This window comes from Perissodus microlepis, chromosome 3 (genome assembly GCF_051167445.1).
Source record: "Perissodus microlepis isolate ML-2025 ecotype Zambia chromosome 3, ASM5116744v1, whole genome shotgun sequence".
Classification (NCBI taxonomy): domain Eukaryota; kingdom Metazoa; phylum Chordata; class Actinopteri; order Cichliformes; family Cichlidae; genus Perissodus; species Perissodus microlepis.
This window is the reverse complement of record NC_140463.1, coordinates 17,404,328-17,430,070: the sequence shown is the minus strand read 5'-3', so window position 1 is coordinate 17,430,070 and position 25,743 is coordinate 17,404,328. Positions and strand designations below refer to the sequence as shown.

General features: G+C 38.7%; 1 protein-coding gene across 2 annotated transcripts; it reads left to right on the top strand.

Annotated features, from left to right (window-relative positions):
- The first annotated feature begins 245 nt into the window (after nt 1-245).
- LOC146390253 (broad substrate specificity ATP-binding cassette transporter ABCG2-like) lies at nt 246-25,337 on the top strand. 2 transcript variants are annotated; one of them, XM_084923300.1, is made up of 18 exons: nt 246-385; nt 1,595-1,807; nt 8,900-8,959; nt 9,447-9,561; nt 9,843-9,995; nt 10,230-10,387; nt 12,514-12,616; nt 12,741-12,789; nt 12,878-12,976; nt 15,228-15,344; nt 15,747-15,892; nt 17,845-17,927; nt 18,027-18,116; nt 18,762-18,886; nt 19,220-19,374; nt 23,332-23,421; nt 24,227-24,297; nt 24,884-25,337. In XM_084923300.1, the coding sequence occupies exons 2-18, from the start codon at nt 1,626-1,628 to the stop codon at nt 25,032-25,034; spliced, it is 1,947 nt and encodes a 648-aa protein (XP_084779426.1). In that variant the 5' UTR covers nt 246-385; nt 1,595-1,625; the 3' UTR covers nt 25,035-25,337. The 2 variants fall into 2 exon arrangements, with proteins under 2 accessions (XP_084779426.1, XP_084779427.1); XM_084923301.1 differs by lacking the exon at nt 246-385 and adding an exon at nt 454-1,049.
- The last annotated feature ends 406 nt before the right edge of the window (nt 25,338-25,743 follow it).

The window sequence follows — 25,743 nt, the reverse complement described above, 5'->3', positions numbered from 1 at the left end:
ACACCCGCCCCTTAGGATCACCAATAAAGTTCAAAGCCCTGCCCTTGTCAAGTGAAAAATGATGTAAACAAAAATCTCAAGTGCAAATTTTAACAGCAGTGCTGCTTACCCAGGAACTCATATGTCACAATAAAGCAATAGCAGAACCTTACCATTGTAGGGGGGGGGGGGACAGAGAGAGACAGTAGTGCCCTCCTCCCTACTTCTCTTATCACGCCTTTCAGACATAAAACTGGGCCGAGCACATGTACTAAACAAACCTCTCTAGCTCTGCTAAGCACGCATTTAGCTCTGCAGTCTGAGTCACTGCAGTTTCCTGGTAAGCCTGCTGCGGTTTGGATATCTGTCAGTAGCTGTTTTCATTGGTGCTTTCCGACTAAAGCAGGTGAGAGATAGTGTCTTTGTTTTGAGTTTTGGTTGCCACGTGTATCTTTTTTTCTATTTTTAAAATCTAAAATCAACTCTCGCTGAGATGGAAGAGTCTAGAACATGTTTTTATTAACGTGGTATAAAGCAGACATTAAGATTAAACTGTGTTGCTTCTGAGTATATCAGATTAGACTAGAGATGCCCGATCATCAGCACTGCAGGAAGCGTCTACTGCAGAGGCCGGATGCCACAAGAAATTTACATATGAACTTTTGACCTTTACGGTATTTTCAACAAACCAAGCTTCAGTTTACACATCTTGTGAACTTGTACTGTTGGATAATGAGTCTTAAAAAACCGAATCCAGTAACAATAATGTAAAAATGTAAATGGTTTTAGAAAAGTTGACATCAACCTTTTGGCCAAAAGGAGGTCAGATTCCAGAAATATTCGAAACATTAATTGGGAAAATGACAGGAAACCACCCGCTTCATTCATTTACGGTTCTAGATAATTGTAGATAGTTGTTCTTGGGACTTATTGATGTTGGCTTAAAAGTCAAACAGTGTTTAGGAAAGAGACTTGGGCAAACACAACAAAAAGCCGTATACAGTGTTTTTTCTTTTTCAGTGGGTCTGACTCACTTAAAGAAATATCCGAACTTGGTGCTGGGTTTAAGAGTAAGTGAACTGTGTTGCTGCATGTGTTTTAAATTTCTTCAGTTATCTAAACATCTGGTCTTTGTTTTAGCTCTAACATATAGTAATAGTTGAAATACATACTTGATTTTAACTACATAGACATTAAAGCATAGAGATTGTTCATATGGCTTTGCTTTGTTGTAGATTCCCAAAATTTAACAGAATACATTCTGAGACAGCAGCACTGAGGAGACGAGAGTAAATGACCTGTCTGCAGCTTTCATTTCAAGTTAAACTTTAGCAGCAATGAACGTAATATCATAAAGTCACACAAACGTGCAGCAACAGGATTGTAATATGATTTTTTAAAATCTACTATTGTTAATGTTGATGTAGAATAGGCATTTTTATATGGAAATCCAAAAAATAAGGATTTGTAACAAACCAAATTGCTTCAAATTTGGTTTTAAAAAATGACAAGATATGGTGATATTTGTTATGTAAAAACAAAACCGTTGCCTCAAGAGATGTAAAAGATTAGATTTTTATTAAGAAATGGTATTTACAGCAAAAATGTTCTTCAGTGTTGGGCATACAGGTGGAGACAACTGAAGGATGTCAGACAACGAAGATACGATGGAAATGGGGATAAACGGAGCCTCTAAAGGGTCCCGTTCAAGACAACAGTTGCACGGCGCAACAGTCAGTTTCCACAATATTCACTACAAGGTGAAACAGGGAGGTGGATGTTTTTGCCGAAAGAAGGCCACGACCAAAGACATCCTCATCGACCTCAAGTGAGTAGACTGGTGCGTTTAAACTTCGAGGACAACAGACGTTTTATTTTTAAGCTAACAAACAACAGGCTACTTGTCATTTTAAACACACTTCTAAAAAATGAGGGCAAAGCTTAGCTGCAATATCTCATCTTCATGCAGCCTAAAAGTACAACATTAGATTAAGACATTTTAAGACTTGATCAAAGTATTAGAAGCCAAATGTAACTAGGGATGGGTACCGGTATCTGGTGTCATTATGGCACCAGTTCTAACATAAACGGTATCAACCAGACCGAAAAGCAGCGCACATTTCGGTGCTTTATTTCGGTGCTTTATTTCGGTGCTTTTTTTTCCTGAGATGTGATACACTTCAGATTCTAGCTAATCATTTTACGTTTCCAAGGATAGTAGGCGGGTCCAGGTACGTACGTTCTTTTAGAGCAGAGCTACAGATTAAAAATGCCCAAGGCGAAGCGGTCAAAAGTTTGGCTGTACTTCACAGCAAAAGATGCAAACTCAGCAGCCTGCAACAGGTGCTTTAAGATGATACTGTGCAAAGGAGGTAAGTCCTCGAATCTGATGAAACACCCGGCGACACATAGCGGGGTATTTTTAAAGCCGAGAAATGCACCGTACCTACTGCGGGTGTGGTGCCTGTTATCGGACCCGGAGTTAGCAACATCCCCCAAGAACCTGAAGAGTAGAGTCCTGGCCCCCAGCCCTGCCAGTGTAGCAGAAATGATGACGGATGATGATGGCAGCAGCAGCCGTTCTTCTCTGCGTGAGTAGCGTAATGTTGTTCGTGTGTAATTTACGTTGAGTAGGCTAACCACGTTATTACATTAATGCATGTAAGGTGAACTAGCAAACATCATCATAGCTACATGCGGCTGTCTTCTTGTTTGATGGCAGATACTCCCTTCACCCTGGCCAAAAAGGCTAAAATGACCAAAGAAAAATTGGAAAACAGCTAAACATGAGAGGTTTTTGGACAAAGTTTGTGTTTTTTCCATTGTTCAAGCACTGCTTCCAGCCAAGAGTGATACCATATATGCCCTATAGCTGCAGAAAAGGCTAACATTGTTATCTTTTTTACAAAAAAACAGCTAAACATGAGAGGTTTTTGGACAAAGTTTGTGTTCTCCATTGTTTAAGCACCGGTTCGAGCACCGGCACCGTTGCTAAAGTACCGGTTTGGCACTGGTATCAGATAAAACCTAAACGATACCCATCCCTAAATGTAACAAAGGCAAATGAAGTCTGGGATTTTGATTTTTCCATGTATATCCCACAAATGGCTAATTATCTATTGGTTTTCAGAACTTTAAGCTTCATTTTGAAAGTTGTGTGGCTGAGGAATGTTTTGATAAAAGGGACGCTGTTCACACATTCATCTTAAAAAAATATTCATCTTTTTTACTGAGGACCTTTGAACACTCACAGGTGTGTTTTTCCCAAATTCTGGTTAGTGGTATAACTTGGTTATGAATTGTCCTTGTGTGATGCTCAGTGGGCTATGATGTTACACCATCAGTGAAAGGCTATTGTTTCATCACGGTAAAGGCAAACAAACAAAAATTCCTAGAATACAAACTTCTTTTTTTAGAAAGATTCAGAGGGACGTCCAGTGGATGTTCATGAAAGACACTGAGCAGATGATGAGGAGACATCATTAATGTTCGCAGAATTTTAGTTTCGGTGCCAGTAATGTTTTTTTTTTTTAAAAAGCTGAACAAAGAAGCCCAAGTGAAAGATGCCGCTCACCTTCCTTTTTTCAAAATTGTGAGACAACAAATTTTGTAACTTTCCAATCCTGCGTAGTTATTCAGCCATCATAAAAAAAATTAACAATGTATTTTAATTAATTTCTAAGTTCACTGCAGTTTTCACACTTTGCAAACCAATCCATTGGGTTCAGTTAGACGATTTTGCAGGCCCATGTTGGACCACTTCTCTACTAAAAGAAACATGCAGTCAGGTATTTTAAAGATAAGATAACATCAGCTTGGGTAATGCATTATTGTTAGAGCACATGTAACCTTGTCTTACATCACACGCTCTAACAATCAGCAGAGTAACATACAGCATGAATAAAAATCGGCAAAAAGAGCACGCCCTTTACCCAAGGATATACCACACAGTCACGTGGTATATATGTGTAGAGGGTGGAAATGCTCAGGTTTGGCAGGACTTGTGATAATGAAACAGCTTCAAGGAAAAACTGTGGATTTACAACTTGACTAACAGCCTTTTAAGTCATATCTTGTCACCTCACTGTTTCTGTAGTGATGCACTTTACCTCTTAAAGTTTACCAACCAAACTGCAATAAGCTGGCTTGGATTTACTTTGTCTTACAAGAAATTCCTGTGATGCTACAATGCAAGGCATGCTTTAGCCCTCAGGTGACTGTAAGCATGAGCCCATACTGTGGTAAACTGGTAATGCACAGTCTGCATGTGCAGCTACTGTGTGTTTATTTGTCTACGTGCTGCCAGGAGCCCACCTGGGATGCAAACGTGACACGATCAAGGTTTGCTTGGTTCAAACACTCCCACATGTTGGGAGGCAAAGGAAGGAAGTTTGCTTTGTCGGGAGACTCAGGTTCCTAAGTTTGCCTCTGTGAAACACATACACATACTGTACATACAAAAGCCTGTGAGAAGACAATGACTCTGGGCTTAAACCAACAAACAGGCACGGGTACAGGATGCTGTACTGCCTCAGTTTGTTTGAAACTTTACTTGGCAAGAACGTTGAGGGTGTAAAAGTTACTGAGTCAAAGGTGCTAAGTGTTAACACTTTATAACAGCCAGGATTAATAAATTTAAACTGACAGTTACTTTAACACTGAAGCAATGATTAGTAAGAAAGTTCTCCAGGTTGTTGACAGTTAAGCTTCTTCAGGTCTTTAAAACAATGCCAGATGAGCCGTGCAGATGATGTTGGAGTTAAAGCTAATAAATGCCAAATAATGTAATAATAATAATAATAATAGTCAAATAATAGTTTCATTAATCTTCTGAGGCCTGAGTCTTTGAGTTTTTGAGAATAACTGAACTTCAGCGGTGTAAGGCCCTATTCACAAAACCTAGAGACCAGTTGCCAATCCCCTGGTAACCTTTGGTCACTAGAAAAAAATGTTTATTCCCTGTCCAATTGGTGAGTGGTTCCTGTCAGTCACTAGGTGAAATCTATCACAAATAGGTGCAGGGTTCTGACAGAAAACCACATTATGATTTGTATTCTAACAAAAATAAATGTAGAAGAACTCCAAAAATAAATGAAAGTTGAATCAACGTTGCTGATATTTTCTCAGTGTCTGTTCAACTTTCATTTTGAAACAATTTTTTAGTCATGACTAGACACTGTGAAAATCCTGGCCGCCAAAAGTTATTCAACATTGAAATGTTTGTTAGCTTCGGTCGCTAACCATGCCACAGTCTCATGTTGACGATCGACAAAGATGTCACCTTGTTTGCAAATTGCGATTTGCTTATAGTGAAACTGTGAAAAGTGCAACCTGGAAATGGAGACCATTTACCTTCAAAAATTTGTTAAAGACCATAATTGCTATTCACATTTTTTTTTTTTACAAATAGTTGGTTTTATCTTTGTAGGGTCAGGGTAAATGTAGGGTAATGGTAGAGTTAAATCTACTACACCAACACGTGTCTGCACACAAAGCCATGGATTATACTCTGTTATAAAAAAGATCAATGTGTTATTATATATGTAAGTTATGAAAGCTTTAATGGGTCAAAGTGTAGCAGGTGTGTTTGTGTGCGTGTGTACAGATTTTAATGACTTGTACCTGTGGGATTTTATTGGACATGTGTAATCATTGACAAAGTTGAAGGTCTGTGCTTTAGTTTAACCTGTTTGCATGAGAATAAGGGCTGTATCCTGCTGTGACGGCTCATACTGGAGCGCATTAAAACTGACTTTACCATCATTTATGATTGTGCATTTATAATCAGGCCAGAAACTGACCTGTCTGGGTGTAATGGAAGCTAAATTATCACCAACGCCATTGTCACGCGGAGAATACACGCAAGGGATTCTGAATTGTGATAAGATGTGGAAAGGAAAACCTAATAAAAAAAGGACGAGAGGAAGATATAGAAAGAAGGTAAAGTTAACAAAGCAGGATTTCATCCACCTTTTGTAGTGGAGTCACTTGGATGAGAGATAATAATATTTATAACATTTATATAGCGCTTTTCGAGACCCTCAAAGCGCTTTACAATTCCACTATTCATCCACTCTCACATTCACACACTGGTGGAGGCAGCTACAGTTGTAGCCACAGCTGCCCTGGGGCAGACTGATAAAGAAGCGAGGCTGCCATATTGCACCATCGGCCCCTCTGGCCAACACCAGTAGGCGAAGTGTCATTGGATTGATTAGCTAACAAGTCGCCTTCTTCTTCAAGCTAATCCATCCATTCACTCTGTCCATTAGAGCAGCTCGGTAGAGCAGTGAACTTACCCTAGCTGTGCATTTAATCTCAGAGATACGTCAGTATGTGATAAAGAAGTGGAGTTTCAACAGTGCGCCCGCAGTTTTCTTTTCATTACTAGAATGTTTTTTTTACCCTACACCTAGTGTGTAAAAAAATAAGTAATTTGCAAAGTAGATAGTGAAAGAAAAAAAGCAAGAATTTTTTTTTGATCAATAAAAATTGATCAAATTACTCTGGTGTAGCATGAGATGCTGTGAGCGAGGTCCTTCACAATTTTGAAAAGACACCCATTGGGCCAGATTGATGTTTGCCAACCAGATCCGGACAAGCTAAAAGTGAGGCAGAAAGTATCTTTGCATGGGACAGGATACTAATGCTAAAAAGCAGTGAGATTTTTTGTAAGTTAAACAAATAGACACAAGAATGCAGATTACATGTGAAGGACAAATATACTGTATTTAATTTTTCCCTTTACATTGCATTACATTTTTTGTTTTAATGTTCTTATGTGTTTTGAGTTACTAATGCTACGTTCACACTGCAGGCGAAAGCGCATCAAATCTGATTTATTTTTTTGATCCTATGCGACCCATATCTGATCATGAACAGCACAAATCCAATATTTTCAAATCCGACCTGGGGCGCGGGCCGCTTTGAGGGCTCACACTATAGCGTGTTTGCTGTCACATTTTATTTGTAGTGTGAACAAGCAGACAAAAAAAATTGGATTAGATCAAAAAATTGGAATTAAGACCTGCAGTGTGAACGTAGCCTTAGATAATTAGATAACCAGAGATTGTGGAATATCAGTGAAATTCAGCAACCACTTTTATCTGCGATATCATTCTTTTCTGGCAGTTGAGAGGTGCCTATAACACTACGTGAGGTTTTGGAACATAGACTCAGTGGTCCATTGAGAGGTTCTACTTCCTGCTCACTTAACAGAGAAACAATAGCTTCCCAGGACTTGTTAATTTGTCTTAGTTATTAGGGATCACTTGGATCACATAATTATAAAAAAAAAACCCTAAACATCGCTTTTGAACAGAGTAATTTTTAAAAGTGTGTCATTGTATGGGGACAGTTCATTTTATTTTACAGTGTAACACAAAATGTAACAAAATATATGACCCTTTGTTGAGCACATACGTCCAATGGGATGTAGGGGGGAAAACCTCTAAATGGCAATGAAAAGAATGGCAAGTTTCTCATTTGCAGGAATCTAAACAACGCTGCAGAGTCATGTTTTCGGCTGAATGAATGACAGGACAGATTCTGAGCAGGAGGAAGTCACCTCCCTGTGTGTCTCAGACTCACTTAAATGACTGGGTGACTAAAAATGAATTTTACTTTTCCAAAACAGTAAATTGCTGACTAATGCCCTGGCAGACACTTAACAGTGTGCCCATGTGGTTTTGGGTTTCAGATGCATGTGGTAAATTTCAATCCCCTTCACTATACTGTAGCTATACCAGCAAGAGCAAAAAAAATAAACCCGCATTAGCCTGAAAGGCATGAAGGAGAGAAAGGCGACTATAACACAGATACATATAAAACTGCTGTGTCATAGTTACAGCTTGAGATTTGCTTAGTGGCAGTTTAAAAAAAAAAAGAGGAAGTTTTCATCCCTGTACATGTCAGGGAAAATGCAGAATAAGAATCACAGTGTTACGAAACATCCTCAACCAAACGGCCACTAAACTTGTAACTTTGCTGGAAAAAGCCATTTCAGTTCCTCAGAAATACAGCACCATGACTTCTGTAATATCACAAAAGTCACTCTAGAGAAAAGCAGAACTCAAACTGCTTCATCATTTAAGAAAAAAAAAACCTGTGAAAACTTCCACGGAAAAGTAACCCTGGAAGTTATTTTTTAGAGCCTAACCTGTCACTGGGGTCAGACAGGGTTTGTTTCATTGAAGGAATTCCAGTGCTTTCCGTAAACTGCGACTCTGAGCCTTTCAGTGATATTGGGGTCATTACTGTAATCCTAGGCTAAGCAGCACTGCGAAGATGAAGGTTGGTAGAGAGAAGAGAGGGTGAGTGAGTGGGATGGAGGTCTACAGAAAGTAAATATTTTATTGGGCGATTGGGTTCTTTTTTTATTGTTTTGTTTTTGCTGTTTGCTGTGTTTTTTTCCTCTTATTTCCCTGAGATTTAGCTGTGGCATACTGCCTGGGATGACTATAATGACCCTGAAGGGCACAGAGTTTTTGCTTTCAGGATTTTTTGGTTGCCCCAATTCAGAAGAAGATTTTATTATTCCTACACAGTAAAAAATAAGATCAACATTAAATCTTTATTAGTGATCCATTAAACTTTAGGAATGTAAATTTTCAAGAGCTGTATGCTTCATGCAAATGACTGCAGCTTATTATTTTTATTGCTGATTAATTTCACAGTTACGACAGTGACTTCATTTAACCAAGAGTTCAAATTTAAAAAATAGCAAAACATAAACAGAATAAAGAAAAAAACTGCAAATTTTAAAATTTAAGAAGCTGAAACCCTTGAATGAATGTGTCCAAACGTTTCCCGGCTGCTGTTTATGAAATGAATTATTAAAACATTTTTCATGTGAAACCCCCTAACATCTGCACATCTACAGATTCACCACTGATAATATTTTTGTCGCTCTCTCCCTCAGTGGGATCATGAAGCCAGGTCTCAACGCCATTATGGGAGCGACAGGAAGCGGGAAGTCATCGTGAGTGCTGCAAATGTGTTTGTACAGGGAGAAAATGGGATTGAATGTTTTCCATTCATGTTTAGCAAAAATCTGAAGAAAACGTCTTTGTTTGTTAAGAGATGAACAACTGGTGGTCGATGCATCAGTGTAGAGGAAGTATTGTACACATTAACTGCTGGAAAACGAAATGTTTGTGTCTTTGCCTGTTCACAGAAAGATAAGGTCTTCTTCTATCCAGTACAGTTTGAATATATAAACAATTTTCCTGCCACATGGAAAAGACATTACAGGAAATAAAACAAGAACGTTTTGCTATTTTTCCGCTCAAACTTCCCGTCTATATTTGTGCCAGCTGATTAGCAAAGACTGCCTATTCTTGCCTTTGCTAATTCAGATGTTGTGTAACAGGAAAGCAACCATCCTTATAGATGGTGTGAGCTAATGTCTGCATAAAGCCTCTTGACTGGGACTCAATTTGTGATTGAATGTTGCCTTTTTGTTTTAGGTTTCTTGATGTTCTGGCAGCTAGAAAGGACCCTGCAGGTCTGTCAGGAGAGGTCCTGATTGACGGAGCCCCTCAGCCCCCAAACTTTAAGTGTCTGTCTGGCTATGTGGTTCAGGTGGGTGAAGCAGGCAGGAAGTTCGACAGGATTTAGCAGAGTTTCCTGGACAGGGCAGGAAGAGCTTTCCTGCAACAATAAAACCGGCTTCTTAGGCCAAGTCTGTTTGAGTTGCATAAAGTTAATTGTTTTAGAAATACTGAGGTCATAAGTCACATCTGTGGAAATTAAACTGAGTTAAAAAGATGTCCTTGAAACAAAAATGCATCTGGCAGCAGTAAATGTTTGGTCACTTTTAATGTGTTAGATTTTTTTTCTAAACAGTAGCTTCCTGTCTGCAGGATGATGTGGTGATGGGGACTCTGACGGTCAGAGAAAACTTCACCTTCTCTGCAGCCCTGCGGCTCCCATCAAGCATCAGCCATAAGGAGAAGAAGCAGAAAGTTGACAGACTGATCAAGGAGCTTGGACTGGGCCGAGTGGCCAACTCCAAGGTGAGAAGAAAGAAACTTCAATAAAAATAAAAAAACATTTAGTCAAGAAGTGGTACAAAAGAATAATAGAATGCATAAAAAATGACTCTAAAATATAGGAAGAATGAAAGTATCCAAAAGAAAGCTAAAAAGCGCAAAGAAACGAGAAAAAAACAAAACAAAGACACATGAGAAGAACTGGAAGACAGATTGAAAGGAAAAAGACTGAAGTCTGATTGTAGTGTGTTTGTGCAGGTGGGCACTCAGCTGATTCGTGGGATTTCTGGTGGCGAGAGGAAGAGGACAAACATTGGAATGGAGCTGATTATTGACCCGCCTGTCCTCTTCCTGGATGAACCCACCACAGGCCTCGACGCCAGCACGGCCAACTCTGTGCTGCTGCTGCTCAAGAGGTGAAAACACACATATTTTTAGTGCTGATGCCATGAAGATGCCCATCTATATCAATGGGCCACACCTTGAATGTTAACACTGAGTCTGAAGTTATGTCCTTAAATCTATGAAGTCACTGGGCAAGCTAGCTCACAAACATCACTACTGTAAATAGTGATGATTTTGCAGGATACTGACTTTTAAAAATGGCCATTTTTCCAGATCTGCATCAGGAGTTTGGATGAACTGGGCGACGTTATCTATAACTGTATTTTCCAATGTAAAATGTTTTATTAGGGATTAAGAAGCAAGAAGGACTGATGTAATCATTGCATAGCTGAATTCTGGTTCAATTAGACAGCATTCGCTGGGTGAAACATGGAGTCTGTGTTTTTCTGGAGACTGCTAGCTAGCGCTGATTGCTGTTTATTCTAGGAACAGAGCAGAAGCAACTAGAAAAAGCATTTCCTAGCAAAAATGAAAACTGGAAATTTGAAGATTTTGCCTGAAATGCTTAAAAATGTTAAAAATCTTCAAAGCTTAACTTGCTGAATGAGCTTAATTGCATTAGGTTACCAATTAGGTTGCCAGGTTGCCATCCTAAGTGTAAAAAACAACAGTACTGAAACTGAAAATGCTCTAGATAAAACCAAAAGTACCAAAACGAAGCTTCATTTGCAGAAACGTCCTTTTTCAAAACAAAAAAGCATAATAATAAGGAAAGAGGTTGACCCAGATGCACAAGCATCAGATTAATTGGAGTTTTTGCCAAAAATCTTTTCACAAAAAAATCAGTCTTTGGGCTGTTAGAAGAAACAAAGAGTCAGATCACATAGCAAAACTGGTATGGCCCAGATCTGGCCCACACAATGTGCTTACACATGGCCCACATACCACAAAGAATGACGGCACTTTGGTGCACCTCAGGTTTGCCAGAGATGGCCCACAAATGGGCCAGCACAAGGCTAGTTGCAGACACAGTGCTAGCTCAGTGCTGGCCCTGTGCTGGCCCAGAACAGTTTAAGCTCTGGCCCCAGATGTCAGCCTAATGTGTACCTTAATCAAGCCATGTAATAACAACATGTGCCAGAACATAATAGTGCAAAAGTAACATGACGAAACTCTGTTCAGACAGTGAGTGGACTTATTCTTATAGAGCGCTTTTTGACTCTCTTGGATTGCTGAGTGCTTCCTAACTACATTCATACTCTTGACATGCAGACTGGAGGAGCCAGGAATTGAACCACTAACCTTCCAATCAGTAGGTGAACTGCTCTACTTCCTGAGCTACAGCCACTCAGTGGGCAGGTTGAGTAAACCCTCACCAGGTTTTGGATAAAGTGTACACTCACAAACCTGCATTTTAAACATTGGCTACTATAGTATACTATAGTATTGCAACATGGCATTTGGGTCTTCTAACTAAAATGGGAAAATAGGAACATAAATAATGACATCATTGCCAGACCTGGCCCACATCTGGTTGACATACACCCTGCCATGACACCAGTCAGTCAGAGGTGCCAACTTGATGCCGGATCTGGGCCATACCTGTTTTCTATGAGCCTGGGCCACATAAACCAAACCATAATCAAACACTGCCATCACTGCCTGGCCCATATCTGGTTCACATACCACTTATCATGCCAGAAGTCAACCAGCAGTGCCGGCTTGACACCAGATCTGGGCCAGACCTGCTATGTGGGAAGAGTCAAGAAACAGAACCTTTAAATAGCAAACAGATTTAACTCATTATTGAAAAACTACTGTGTACAGTTTCTTCAGGCCATCATATTAACATTAAGACCCCACCTATGACTGTTTAACTGCTGGTGACAAATAGCTGGCATATGCTTAAAGTTCTCCCTTATCTCTGTAACCTGGTCAGCACAGTGAAAGGTTAGGGTAACCCTAACCAAAAACATGAGTGAGAAGACCAAAGGCTGCCCTAACATGGAAAGGAAGGCAGGCCAAAGGTAACTTCAGTTAGCAAATTGTCATTGTAGGGTGAAAGCCACAAGCTGCAGCCCTCTGCATCATATGGTAGTAGTAATAGTAGTATCACTAAATGAATAACTATAATAAATGAAAAAAAAATCCATTGAATAAGTTTAACCTAAATAACAGTTTTTTACTGTTATTCCAGGATGGCAAACAATGGTCGCACCATAATCCTCTCCATCCACCAGCCTCGATACACCATCTACCGCCTCTTCGACAGCCTCACCCTGCTAGTCAACGGTCATCAGGTCCCCTTTAAATACTGCTTATTGAAATACTTAAACATTTTCACTGAGCTAACTTCAAGCTACCTGTGGAGGAAACTGTGACTTACATGTTAATTCTTCTTCTCTCTGTTGTAAAACATGTCAGGTTTATCACGGCCCAGCACGGAGTGCACTGGAGTACTTCTCTGACATTGGTAAGCACGCCTGATTAACTTTAACCCAACAAGATGCAACACGACAGAAAGGCAATGTTTGTGACTATGTTTTAAAACTGTTTCCTAGGATACACCTGTGAGCCCCACAACAACCCTGCTGACTTCTTCCTGGATGTCATCAACGGAGACTCGACCGCCGTCACCCTCAACAGTGGGAAAACAGAAGGTGTGTAAGTTTGTCCTGGACAAAAAGACAGCTGTGGGGAAAAAAGGTCCTCTGAGGTGTAAGCCATCGTGGTTATAACCTGACCTTGTTTGGAAAATCTCTTAATAATAATAATAATAATAATAATAATAATAATAATAATAACTAGAAACATTTGCATTTCCTGCAAAAATGCTGTGTGAATGCCTTGTAGTGGAATTGGAAAACAGCAGAAGAAGGAGAACAATCTGCTGAAAAGAGCTGAAGAAGCTAAAAATTGTGCTGAAACAGCTAAAAAATCTGGAATTTGTGCTGAAAAGAGGTGAAAGACAAAAATTGTGTTAAAAACGGGTGAAGAAGCTGAAATTTGTACTGAAAAGATGTGAAAAAGTTAAACTATCACCTGAAAGGAAATGTTGCTACAAGCTGGGCTTGAACCCAGGCCGCCTTGTCTCAAGGCAGTTAATCATCTCGCTGAGCCAAACGAGTTCTCAGTATACTGAGACGATATGGAGAAACTGAATAATCTGCTTAAATGAGCAGAAGAGGCTGTAATTTGTGATGAAAAGAGGTGAAAAAGCTTTTTCTGCTGAAAAGCTGTGAATCAGCAGAATTTCTGCTGAAAACAGCTGAAGAAACCGGAAACGTGGCTGAAAAGGGCTGAAACAACTCAAAATTCTGCTGAAAAGTGGTGAAGAAGTTGAAATTTGTGTTGAAAAAAATTTAAAATGTTTAACCGTTAATCGAAAAAAAATGTTGCCATAAGCGGGATTTGAACCCAGGCCTCCTGCTCTGAGAACGGCTGCTCATCTCACTGAGCTAAAACACAGGTACCCCGGCAAGCAAAATCAGTTACCACACTGATAATGTGGTCCCATTCAGCAAAATGGGCCTAAAATGGCATAAAAACCTTAATATCTCAAAAAGTATAGACGTTATGAGCACCAAAGCCGGCATTAGCAGAAACAGCAGAATAGTTTAAAATTTGAACAATGAAAATTGCACAACAACTGTGGAAGTAGTTTCATGGCGAAGAACCACGGAGCAACTAGAATAAAGTATAAAGAATAAAAAGAAACAGGCATTCACACAATAATAATAACCATCACATGCAGTTTTTGCAGTTGAGTGTGGACAAATTGGGGGAAAAAAATTCAGATCAAGAAGCTTTTAGAAGTTGTGTCAAGTCTTCCCTTTTCATCTCATCAAACACCATCCAGTATCAGTAAACAGCTGTTCTACACTAACGCTGATACCCAGTTGCTGCACCATCATTTTATGTTAAAACACCAAATGGACACATTTCTGTATCACTGTGTCCAGGTTTAGCCAACATAACAATGAAACAACTCTGCCACTATCAGGTCACAGTGGGGGCTACAACTTTGCCCTCTATAATATTCGTAGGGCTTTCCGCTGTTACATAAAACGTTGCTGAGAAAAGCACATTAGATAAATAGTTTTTTTAGAATTCATCCTGTGAAACCTTAGTTGGTTCAAACATGAAATCATTAAAGTCTGAACAATAACTTTTGTTCAGCAGACTGTGTTTAACTCACGATATCAGCTGCATCATAATCATGATGATTAGGTTACAGAAGAGAAACAACAACATCCAAACACATAGAAGACAAATATTCCTGAAACTTTTTGAGCACTGAGAAGTTTCTTTCGTGTGGAAACCAAAACATACGTTTTAACCAGCTGTCCAGCATACAGTGGTTAGGTGAAAGTGGTTGACTTTATTCCCTTTTTTGTTCTCCAAAAAGGTATTACTAATGACTCAAAATACTTACAGAAATGTTTACTATAACTAAAAGTACATTGATTTTAAAATGTTATGAACTCAAATTATGGACAAGCTGCTAGCAGGATGAAGGCGCCCTCTTCTGTCCTACATACATTTTTAGATTCACTGGTCAACCAGGTGTGAAAGTGCTGCAGAAAGATGTGCAAAATTAAAATTCCCTCAAGTGAACCTGTAACACATGCTGCATTCAGGCACTGTAGGACACATGACATTATTTAGACTTGATTTGACATTAGTTTGAATTTGTTTGGGTTAAAATATTTGGCTTGTTTTGAACACTATGCAAGTAACAGCTTAATTTCACATATTTGCAGCTTGCATGTTAGTAATACATCCACACTACTGTAGTTGTAATTGTAAAGTTTATCCTGATTCTGTGACATATGCCAGTGATTATATGATTAGAAGTAATAATATAAAACCCTGTTTTTTGTAGACCTGACCAGACCTCTCTTTGTCCAGATCCAGATCAAGAGCTGGATTCAGAATCGATGTCGAAGTCCCGAAGAGGGATTGGGGAGAAACTGGTGGAGGAGTACAGAAACTGTCAACACTTCAAAGAGACCAAAGCAGAGCTGGGTGGGTACCAAAGGAAGGCTTCAGTATTTATTGATTTTTAATGTTTGTATCTGAAAAATATGTTGGGTGACGATAAACAAAGCTAGATGGCTACAAAAAAGAGGTACAAATTGGTCAAAAATTCTCCAAATAATTGCATCCCAATGTAAATGAACCACAAAGAGATAATGAATGACTACATTGTCTCAAATTGATGTTGTCTTTATTTTGGTTTTACTGTGAAACTTTGCTGTTATGTTTTAGTGTTTTAGCCACTCTGACCTTAAATTCTCCCCATTTTTTGGACTTCACAGGACATGTTAATGACTTTAAATGTGAACAAAACACATTAGTTCATACAGACATGAGCATTTGTTTAAATGTAAATTAATTCAAACCTTTGCCACCTTCTGTCTGTCTCAGAGAGGATCGTCCAGGGAAAGAAGGTGGTCACTACTACTCCCTTCAGAACCATCACCTACACCACCGGCTTCTTCACGCAGTTCAGATGGGTTCTCAAAAGGACATTTCGCAACCTCATACTCAACCCGCAGACCTCCATCGCTCAGGTAAGTCTGTGTAAAGTTCACTTTATTTATTCACTTATTTAAAAGAAGAACTGTCCAGTTTGGGGAATGTGTATCTTCACTGTCTAAGAGGGAAGTAATAAGATCAATATCAATACAGGATTAGTTCATTTATATTGATAAACATTTGTTACCATAGTGACATTGTGCTGACACAAAGCAGATCTTTGCAAGCTACAATAACTATGTCACTACTATAATATCACTATGATTCAGAAGCCACCTTAAAGTAATCCTTTTCTCTAGGTCTTCATCAGTCTCTCACATTGTTGTGGGGGTACTTTGTAGTATGTTGTAGTACATTTATTCAGTTCATTGGGTTTTGCAGGCATTCATTTACTTACAAGGTAACACAAAGTAACACAAGGGAGGACAACCAGTACAACATGAACAAATGCAAACATTAACTGAGGGATGCCAGGGAACACAACTGAAAATAATCAGGGAAAACAAGACAGAGGAAGAAAAACTGAGCACAAGGCATGTGAGACGAAAGACTACGACAAAAAAATTAAGTAAAACCAACAGACGGATATGTGACAAAACACGGGGAACACAGGGGAAGGCTGATAACTGAAACCTGAAATTAGATATAAAAAACTCAAGAACAATCCCAGATAACCATGATATTAAGAACAAATGGTAAAATACAGATTATCACTATAAGAGAAAGTCTTTATACCTGAGTATAAAATAAACAATTCAAAAAGTCCAAACATAAGACGCTTTCAGGGCAAGGCAAGCTATAGGATAGATGGCCACACATTTGACACTACAGTACTTTGGTATGGCTGTCGGTCCTGTGGCTGTGAAGAAAAAAAGCAGCCCTCAGTTGTCTTTTTCAATTCACTTTTACTTTTATAGTGTCAAATCACAACAACCGTCACTTTACATTGTACGGTAAAGACCCTAGAATAATGCAGACACATCACTTCATCACCCCTCTACCACCGGTCGACAGTTGGCGTGAGGTGTTTTGCTGGTATGTCGAGTTTGGTTTTCATCGACTGTAGGACTGCACATTCTGGCCAAAAAAATTCTCTACTCTGTCTAAGGACATTGTCCCAGGAGATTTGTGGTTTGTTCAGATAAACTATCTAAACTCTGTTGCTATGTTGTCTTTAGAGAGAAGAGGCTCTCTGCTGGTAAAGTTTTCAAATCAAATCAAATCACTTTTATTGTCACATCACATGTGGAGGTACACTGGCACAGCACATGCGAGTGAAATTCTTGTGTGCGGGCTTCACAAGCAACAGAGGTGTGCAAAAATACAATAACATAAGAACAAGCAAAATATAAGGATGAAACCTTTTGAAACAAACCGTACTTGCTCAGTGTTTTTCTAACTGTACTGGCTTGAACTTTAACATTTAACATGCTAACTGAAGATGGTAGTGTCTGTGATATAGATGTTTGGATGTTTTGCAGTTTCTCTGATCACTGCACAGTCTGGGACTGACACTGTTGTGAATACTGTGGCATTGTGTTAATGCATATCTGACGTCTCCAGAACAGACAAAATAGATAACAAGACTTCTAATCAAGTGCATTTGATTAGCAGCTTGTGGGTGATGTTTGTCCTCTTAGTCCTATGGAAGCAGTAAGGGGGCACTTAGTTTTTTACATGACTACATATTTATCTGAAAGCTTTCTTTTTTTCTCTTGACTGTTATTTTGCCTGCTGTTGAATATACTCTGGGCTTTTCTGTGGTCACTGCATCACCACTCATCTCTTCCTGTGTGCACGTGTCATCAGTCAGTGGGAGTTTAGCAGGAGCAGCACCTGGTGTCAATAACTGAAACTGCACCATCAGATCATTTTAAGGGGTTTGGGAAATACACTACCTCCCTGCCTCAAACTCAAGGAATAATGAACTTGCATTGATAACTGTGATAAGTGGTTATAAGTGTCTTTTTAAAAAAAATCTGTTTAGGTAGCAGTGACAATCTTCCTCGCTCTGGTTGTCGGAGCCCTTTTCTTCAATGTCCAGAATGATTCAAGTGGAATTCAGAACAGGTATTTACTGTAGTACTTTTGTCTTTGTCACATTTGAAAGACAAATGATAAAGATGAATCTGGGATGTGAGATTATCGATGGTGTGGTTGTGTGTCCAGGACTGGTGCGCTGTTCTTCGTCGTCGTGAATCAGTGTTTCAGCTCCCTGTCGGCTGCTGAACTCTTCATCACAGAGAGGAAAATCTTCACGTGGGTCTCACACTCAAGGAACTTTTTAATTCACTTTGGGGTGAAAGGTTTTCATTATATGAGGGTAAAATCCACTCATTCATTCATGTTGAGAAGTTTGCATCTTTGCTTTCTTTAAAGATGTGTTCATGAAGTGAAATTGTTGGGACTTGCTTATCATCCAGGGACCAGAGTCGGTATTATTTGCAGGAAATGCACATCTTTACTTTCTTTTTTAGTCAGATCAATATGTTCTCCTCTCATTGCCTTCTTCTTTCACAAAATGTATTATTTTAGGTTTAGCCAAAAAAAGAGAAATCGTAATACACACATTCTTGCAGTGCCTTTTTATATCATAATGACAACTATCATCTACTTATTAAAAACACATTATATTTAATGTTTTATTTTCAATTAATAAGGATCAGTAGGATTATTAAGAAGCATTTTAAAAATGGAAAGTTTATGCATTTCCAATCATTTTATTTTTTTGGTATTTTACATTTTTATGCAGATTTTCTTTCTTGCTAATTCAGATTAAATGCTACTGACAACTTTATTAGTTAAAGGTCTGCAGTAATGGCACTCACCTCTATTTATCATTATGTTTTCACAGATGCTGTTTTTAACACAACTTTTCCTGTATGTCTTCCTCTCTCTCTGCAGTCATGAGTATATCAGCGGTTACTACAGGGTATCGGTCTACTTCCTGTGTAAGATCCTGTCTGACATCATCACGCTGAGGACCATCCCCACTATCGTCTTCACCTGTGTGGCATACTTCATGGTTGGTAGGTGGAAGACAAGCTGTGCTATCCTGGTGTTTATTCTTTAATTGTATGCAGAGTAGAGCAGATGTGATTGGTAAACCGATGTGTCAGTGTTTCTAATGGTCTGTGTTATGAATGTTGATCCTGATCTGTTTATCCTTTGCATATGTGAAGGAAAAACTGTTAGACTCTCAGATTTTTATATCACAGAAATCAAGGCAAAAAACATATAAAGACAAGGTTGTTTTACACATCAGAGGTTTGTTAGGATTTGTATCATGTGCCGTTTGTGCATCTTTGTTACTGTTTATAACCCTGGCACTCTGATTTGTGATTTCGTCTGTGTATGTACAGGTCTGAAGCCGACAGCTGGGGCTCTCTTCTTCTTCATGCTCACCGTCGCTCTGTGTGCCTACACCGCCACCTCCATGGCTTTCGCCATCTCAGCTGACCAGACAGTGGTGGCCATCGCTAACATCTTTATGACAATCACCTGCGTCTTCATGATGGTGATGCACACACATCAGCATACACCTGTGCAAACATTAGTGCATACACACCCAGAGCTTGCATATATGAAGATGGCTGTAGCTTCTGGCTCTGAAAAGATAAGCCAATGTGAAGGTCTCCTAGACCTGCATTTTTTTCTAATGGACAGCAGGGGGCGACGACTCTGTCTGATTGTACAGAAGGTTATGGAAAAGTGACCCTGCTTTTGACTTGATTCATGACCCGATAGGTTTGTTTATTGTTTCATGTGAGTCACAAGTGTCCTTCGGCTTCACAGGCTGACTAGCCCCATACTTGTTTATTTTTTATTTAAGCTTTATTTGACCCGAAAGTCCCTTTAAATAAAAAAACAAAACAAAAAACCCCAACTCTTTTTACAGCAGGCAAGGAAGAGCGGGCAAAGAAGGCACACTATTACAAAATTACAAATGTAACATAAAATCAAATACAAAATGAATACACACAACTCCATAAGACTCCAAAAGTAAAGAGGAAGGCATAAAAGTGGTCAGCTCAAGGCTTTACTAATCAGTTGAAGACACTTTTGTGGCTTTTTTGTATACAGTCTATAAGACATAATAAATGAATCACGTATTAAATAATAATGGCTTAGTCAATAAGTCCATCAAAAAGTGCAGAATGCAAACCGTGTTTATAACACAGGTAATGGTAATCTCCATCAAAATCCTGCAAACACTTGCATAATCATGATGGGACTGTGCTTGCAAGCATGCACCGGGGTATATTTTCCCTTTTCTGGTTCCACCTTAACATCAGGCTGAGATTCTGACACACGTTTACAGCAAACTGAATTAAAGCAAATCTCATAATGTTCAGTCATTTGATTATAAAAATATGAATTTACATCAATTTATGTGGAACTCGCTTAGAAAAAACTGACAGTGAGAAGTTAAATATCAGCTTTAGAGAAGTTATAGCTAACACCTTTAATCTTCATGATGGTCAGACAGGTAATGCTAATGTTATTGAAGTTAGACAACAGCCTAAAGGAGAATTTCATAAAGGAATGTATTCCTGTGACATGTAAGACTGACTTAGTTTTATTTCTGGCAAAGGTAAAAGTCTGGGAGCAAGAAAAGAACAGCTATAAAAACACAAATAAATATTTCAACAAATTTTATAAAAGGTCAACAAGTTCAAGGCCTATGTGCTCTGTTTGATCTGTAAAAGGCTGACAGATCAATACCATGGTTTTGAAATTGGTACTCATCAGGGAAACAAAAAACCTCTGTAGATGTTAGAGATGGCACGATACCACTTTTTTATGTCCGATACCGATATCATAAATTTGGATATCTGCCGATACCGATATGAATCCGATATAGTGTGTTTTTTAATCAATAAAACTGTTTTTTTAATATCTTGCTGCTTTTTGCATAAGTTCATACTCAAGTTAAAAAACAACAACAACAACACTAAAGCTATTCTGTTATACCTGTATGTAAAAAACAAAACAAAACACTGCACCCAAAATATTTCATAGATCAGCAACACTGATCAATCTAATAAAGTTAAACCTACTCCATCCTCCCTATTCTGGTATTTTAAAGAGTACTTAGCAGAAATATTAAGCAACCTAACTAATAGGGTTGCAAACTCCCAGCAAAAGAAAATAGGAAACCAGCCTCTTCCTCATGATGATTAATCAATGTAATCAACTTTAATTTGATGCAGGGTGAAAAAAATTCACAGAAATAAATTATTTTTCAGGAATAATTAAATAGATTCAACATCTTTCTTCAACAGAATTGCAGAATTCACAGATGGTACTTTCCCAAAGGAAAAAGTACTACAGCTTACTAGGGTATATTAGACTTAACAGTTACTATACACAGTAATGGACTTCTATACATTTTACATCAGATTAAAACTTTGGGTGTAAGATTCAGATAATTATTAAATAATTAAAAGCTAGATATTTTAAATGAGAATAAGAAAGAAAAGTATGTCTTTGTGCCCCCTTTTCCCTGTTTATGCCCTATGGGCCCCCCTGGCTAAACTTTGCTAGATCCGCCCCTGCACAGTTACCAGCCGTCAGCTGCGTAGAAAAAGATCCTGGTCTAGAAAGTAATATTAAATAAATTCTAACAACAGCTTATCAAGCTTAATAGTGCTGCTGTTGTTCAGCCGCTGGTTTCCTCTTTCTGGTGCAAAGTGGGCCAAAAACAAAGAAGAGAGACGGACTCGCTGATCATTAAGCAGTTTCACGATTGAAGTAGCAGCAGGAGAGAGAGAGAAGAGGCAGTTGCTCTATATATCGGTTGTTAAGCTTAACGCGGGAATGCTTTACAAACATTCAGAGATGAACTTACACACTTGCTTTACTTCTCTCTGACATAACTTCCTCGGAGATGAAATGTTTGCTAGCAGGCTACAAATACACACAGGCTAGTGATGGGTCGTTCGCGAACGAAATGGAGCCGGCTCTTTGACGTGAACGACGCGAGCCGGCTCCTTATCGCGAGCCGTCACGTGGGTTTTTTTTTTTCCTTTCTCTCAGCCTCTCTCTTGCACTTCACTCCACACGCGAGCCCTGTGCTTTACGCTGGGAAGAGGGGGGAGGGGCGGTAGTTACACTCAGCACAGGAACAGAGCCAGAGGGAGAGAGAGAGAGCCAGGGACAACAACGTCACATTAGAAAGGTATAGTAATCATCCACAACTATTTTCAGTTGCAGATGATAAAGGATTCAGAAAGTTTATTCATGCAGGTCCATATGACAGAGAATATGCATGTTCTTTTTGTTTTCATATTTTAATTTATATTTAATTGTGTTGTGGTTTGCAGTGTTTTGTGTTGTTTCACTTTAAATTTGTAAAAGGAAAAAGCTGAAAATTTAATTAGTTAAAAGTTGAAATGTGAATAGTTGATTTTTGTATTATATGATTTATTTATTACATTTTATGTGGAGTGAATAAATAAAAGTATATTTACGGTGGCCCCTAGAGACAAAGCACATACAAACTTCAAATCACATACGAACTCTGAAGCACATACGAACTCTGAAGCATGTACAAACTCCAAAACACGTAAAAACACGTACAAACTCCGAAGCACGTAAAAACTCAGAAGCACATAAAAACTCAAAACACGTACAAAAGACAACAGAAGTGCTCCAGGATGCTAGGTGCAGTGTTGAGCTTTTGGTACCTAGTGGCTACACAAGCCAGCAAGTACCAACGACCGGATTTGGTGTGTGGTAGTAACAGGTAAATGAACATTGTTTTTAAATTATTTGAATATATATGAGTGCCTGTGTATAAATACACAAACAATACACATATGCTTTCATGCTTTCAATTGTGTAATTTAAGTGATCTAGTAGCTCTGCTTTGGAAGTTCAGTTCATGCTAGAAATGTGTTTTGGAGTTTGTACGTGTTTTGTCTCTAGGGGCCACCGCATATATTTATATATAAACATATATAAATAAAACCACTTTTTTTACGTTAGTAATTCCTTTTGTGCATAATTTTATATTGTTGTTAATAATAAATTAATTAAAGCAACAAAACAACCTGAAGAGCCGGTTCGGAGCCGAAAGAGCCGGCTCTTTTTAGTGAGCCGAACCGAAAGAGCCAGATCTCTAAAAAGAGCCGGAAATCCCATCACTAACACAGGCGCTCTATCACGTGACCACACTGCTCCGACGTGCTACGGTTATGAGCCGAGTTACGCCGTGTCGCAAGTTATGTGAGGTGCTTTTTTGATATTTAATGGATCGGATTACATTTTTCATTTCTCTCCGATATCCGATCCAGTAATTTAGGTCAGTATCGGACCGATACCGATACGTAATATCGGATCGGTCCATCTCTAGTAGATGTGGGATCTTCCATGCATACAGGCAGAAAGAAATGAAAACTCATGGCTAAACCTGAAGTTACCACACAAAGCCTCGCCACTCGCCTCATCTGCTATGTTTCCTTTTCTCCAGATCTTTGCAGGACTGCTAGTGAACATCCCCTCCATCGCCAGCTGGCTCGCGTGGTTAAAGTACTTAAGTATACCCAGATATGGCCTCAGTGTAAGTACAAACACTGGCAATTACATCTATTTTTAACAGTTTTATTATATCTGCAGCAATTTTATAATCACTTAAAAATCTTACCTTCCCTTAAGTTAGGCCTGTAACCGACTAAACTGTTAAACTTACTTTAGTTAGTTACACCATATTTGACCTCAGTTGGGCTACACCATGATACACAACATTGCAACATTGTTTTATTAACTAATCATACTTTTTATTCTATTTTATAATGTTTCTCTCTTTTTAGGATCTTTTATCTGGCCGTCTTTATTTACTTGAAGTTTTACTGCTTATTTATTTTTTTCCCTATTGGTTCTTCTCCTGTGGTGCTTACAAGCTATTTTTTTTCTCTTTGACATTTTGTTATTACTTTCAAAATGCATCATTGCATTTAGTTTGTATTGCATTTGGCTCTACCTTTCCTAAAACAACCCCAAAGAGGATTTGTGTCTCCAGCTGAAAGGGCGCTATACAGATAAAGTTTGATTGATTGATGTGCTGATTATCAGTTATAGATAAGGTAACATCAGCTTTTAGAAATAAATCATGATAGTATATGAAGGCATTTGCAAAGATTTAGAAAACATTTTAACTTGCTGTAGATTTTCACTCCTGTGCAATAATGCTAGCATCACCTTACCTGGAGGAACATTTTGTTTAAAAAAAGCAGTTCTTCAGTAGTTTTTACATTTTCCAAATGCATACTGTGAGCAGGGTTGGTACTCTTGGTTTAAAAAAACTTTTTCTTCAGATGAAACTCTTGTTGAGTGATGTTTGTTGATTTGTCTGTGAATCTCTCCAGGCTCTGCAGGCTAATGAGTTCACCGGGCTGACATTCTGTGAGAAAATGAATACCACTCTCGACCAACAATAGTAAGCAGCACTGAGACACATGCAAGTTAACATGAAGTGATGAGGTTCACTGTGGGTTCCTAAATGAGATAGAAACATGGAAAACAGGCTCATCTGTGAGCACAAAGCCCATAACTACCAAAACAATGCAAGACGTTTAAAAAACAAATTTGTGCTGCAATCAAAATTCAAAATATAAATTTAGAGAATGGGATTAAAAAGGGATTAAAGTTATTAACACAACAGATACATCTAACATTAAGCCTTAACACAATTCAAGTCCCTTAGAAATGTTGTTTAAATGGATACTAGGCAAAAAGAGCTTTTGTATCAGGCTGTAAACATGTTTATTTCTGCAATGAAGTTGGACATTTTTACATCAGAGTCTGTGGGGACTGACTCGTTTATAAAGCCAGTCTCAAGTGGTCATTAGAGGAACTGCAGTTCTGGTGTACCATGAGCAAATTTCTGCTGTAAAGTTGGGAGTCTCTGGGGAATGACTCACCTCTAGTGATATCAGATCAACTGTAGCTTTTGGTATCTCAGCATATCTCACATATCTCAGCATTTATTTTGTTTTTGAGGAACTTTTGTGCTCTGTTTCCAGCTGTTACTCTGGGGAGAAGGTTCTGGAGGACCAGGGCGTCGAATACTCCCTCTGGGGCATGTGGCAGAACCACTTGGCCTTGTTCATCATGACGATCTGCTTCCTCATCATAACTTACCTGAAACTGCGCTTCATCAAGAAGTTCACCTAAACACCGCTGACTCCTGACTATTGGTCGTGGATGTTTTTGTGTTATCTGTTCTTCTCAAGTTCAGGTCTAGTTTTCACGTGATTTATTCAGGTTATTCAGTTTATAAATACAGATCTATAATATAGATTTTTTTTCCTTTCTTTTTTTCTTTTTGTAAATGTTTTATAAAGATTGTTATAACTGATTGTTTGATCACCCCTTACTAACAATGTCATTGCCTCATCAGCTGTATCATAATTTTTGCACTTTAAAGTTCAGCATCACAAATACAAGAATTTCATATTTATAAACTTTGAATTTACATTACGTGTCTGTTTTGCTCATTTTTAACTTTTCATGATCGCTTTAGGACATACAGTGGCAGCAGCAACATTTAGCTGTAAATGTTTGCCTGTAAAAAAAAAATCATACATGAGCTTTGAACCAAATCCTCCTACTGTACCTTCAAAGTTATTACAATTCATTCTGATGGACTCATGAAAGGCTGAAACAAGTGTTAAACCAGTCAGCTGTAGCAAAAACATTTCAGTCAAAACCCATTGATGGTGGTGCTGGGGGAACTAAGCAACAGGCAGGGACACAAGCCATTTTATTAGGTGCAGTCATACAGCTGCTCAGTTCAAGATTCTTCAAACTGAGCATCAGAGTGGAAAGAAATAGGATTTAAGTGACATTGAAAGTGGTGTAGTTGTTTATGCCAGACGAACTG

What these genes read in the sequence shown, in the direction of transcription:
- LOC146390253 (XM_084923300.1), top strand. Translation starts at nt 1,626, where the DNA reads ATGTCAGACAACGAAGATACGATGGAAATGGGGATAAACGGAGCCTCT. An exon ending in GTGCTGCTGCTGCTCAAGAG is followed by an intron (nt 10,388 to 12,513) that starts GTGAAAACACAC and finishes CTGTTATTCCAG; the next exon opens with GATGGCAAACAATGGTCGCA. An exon ending in ACAGAGAGGAAAATCTTCAC is followed by an intron (nt 18,117 to 18,761) that starts GTGGGTCTCACA and finishes CTCTCTCTGCAG; the next exon opens with TCATGAGTATATCAGCGGTT.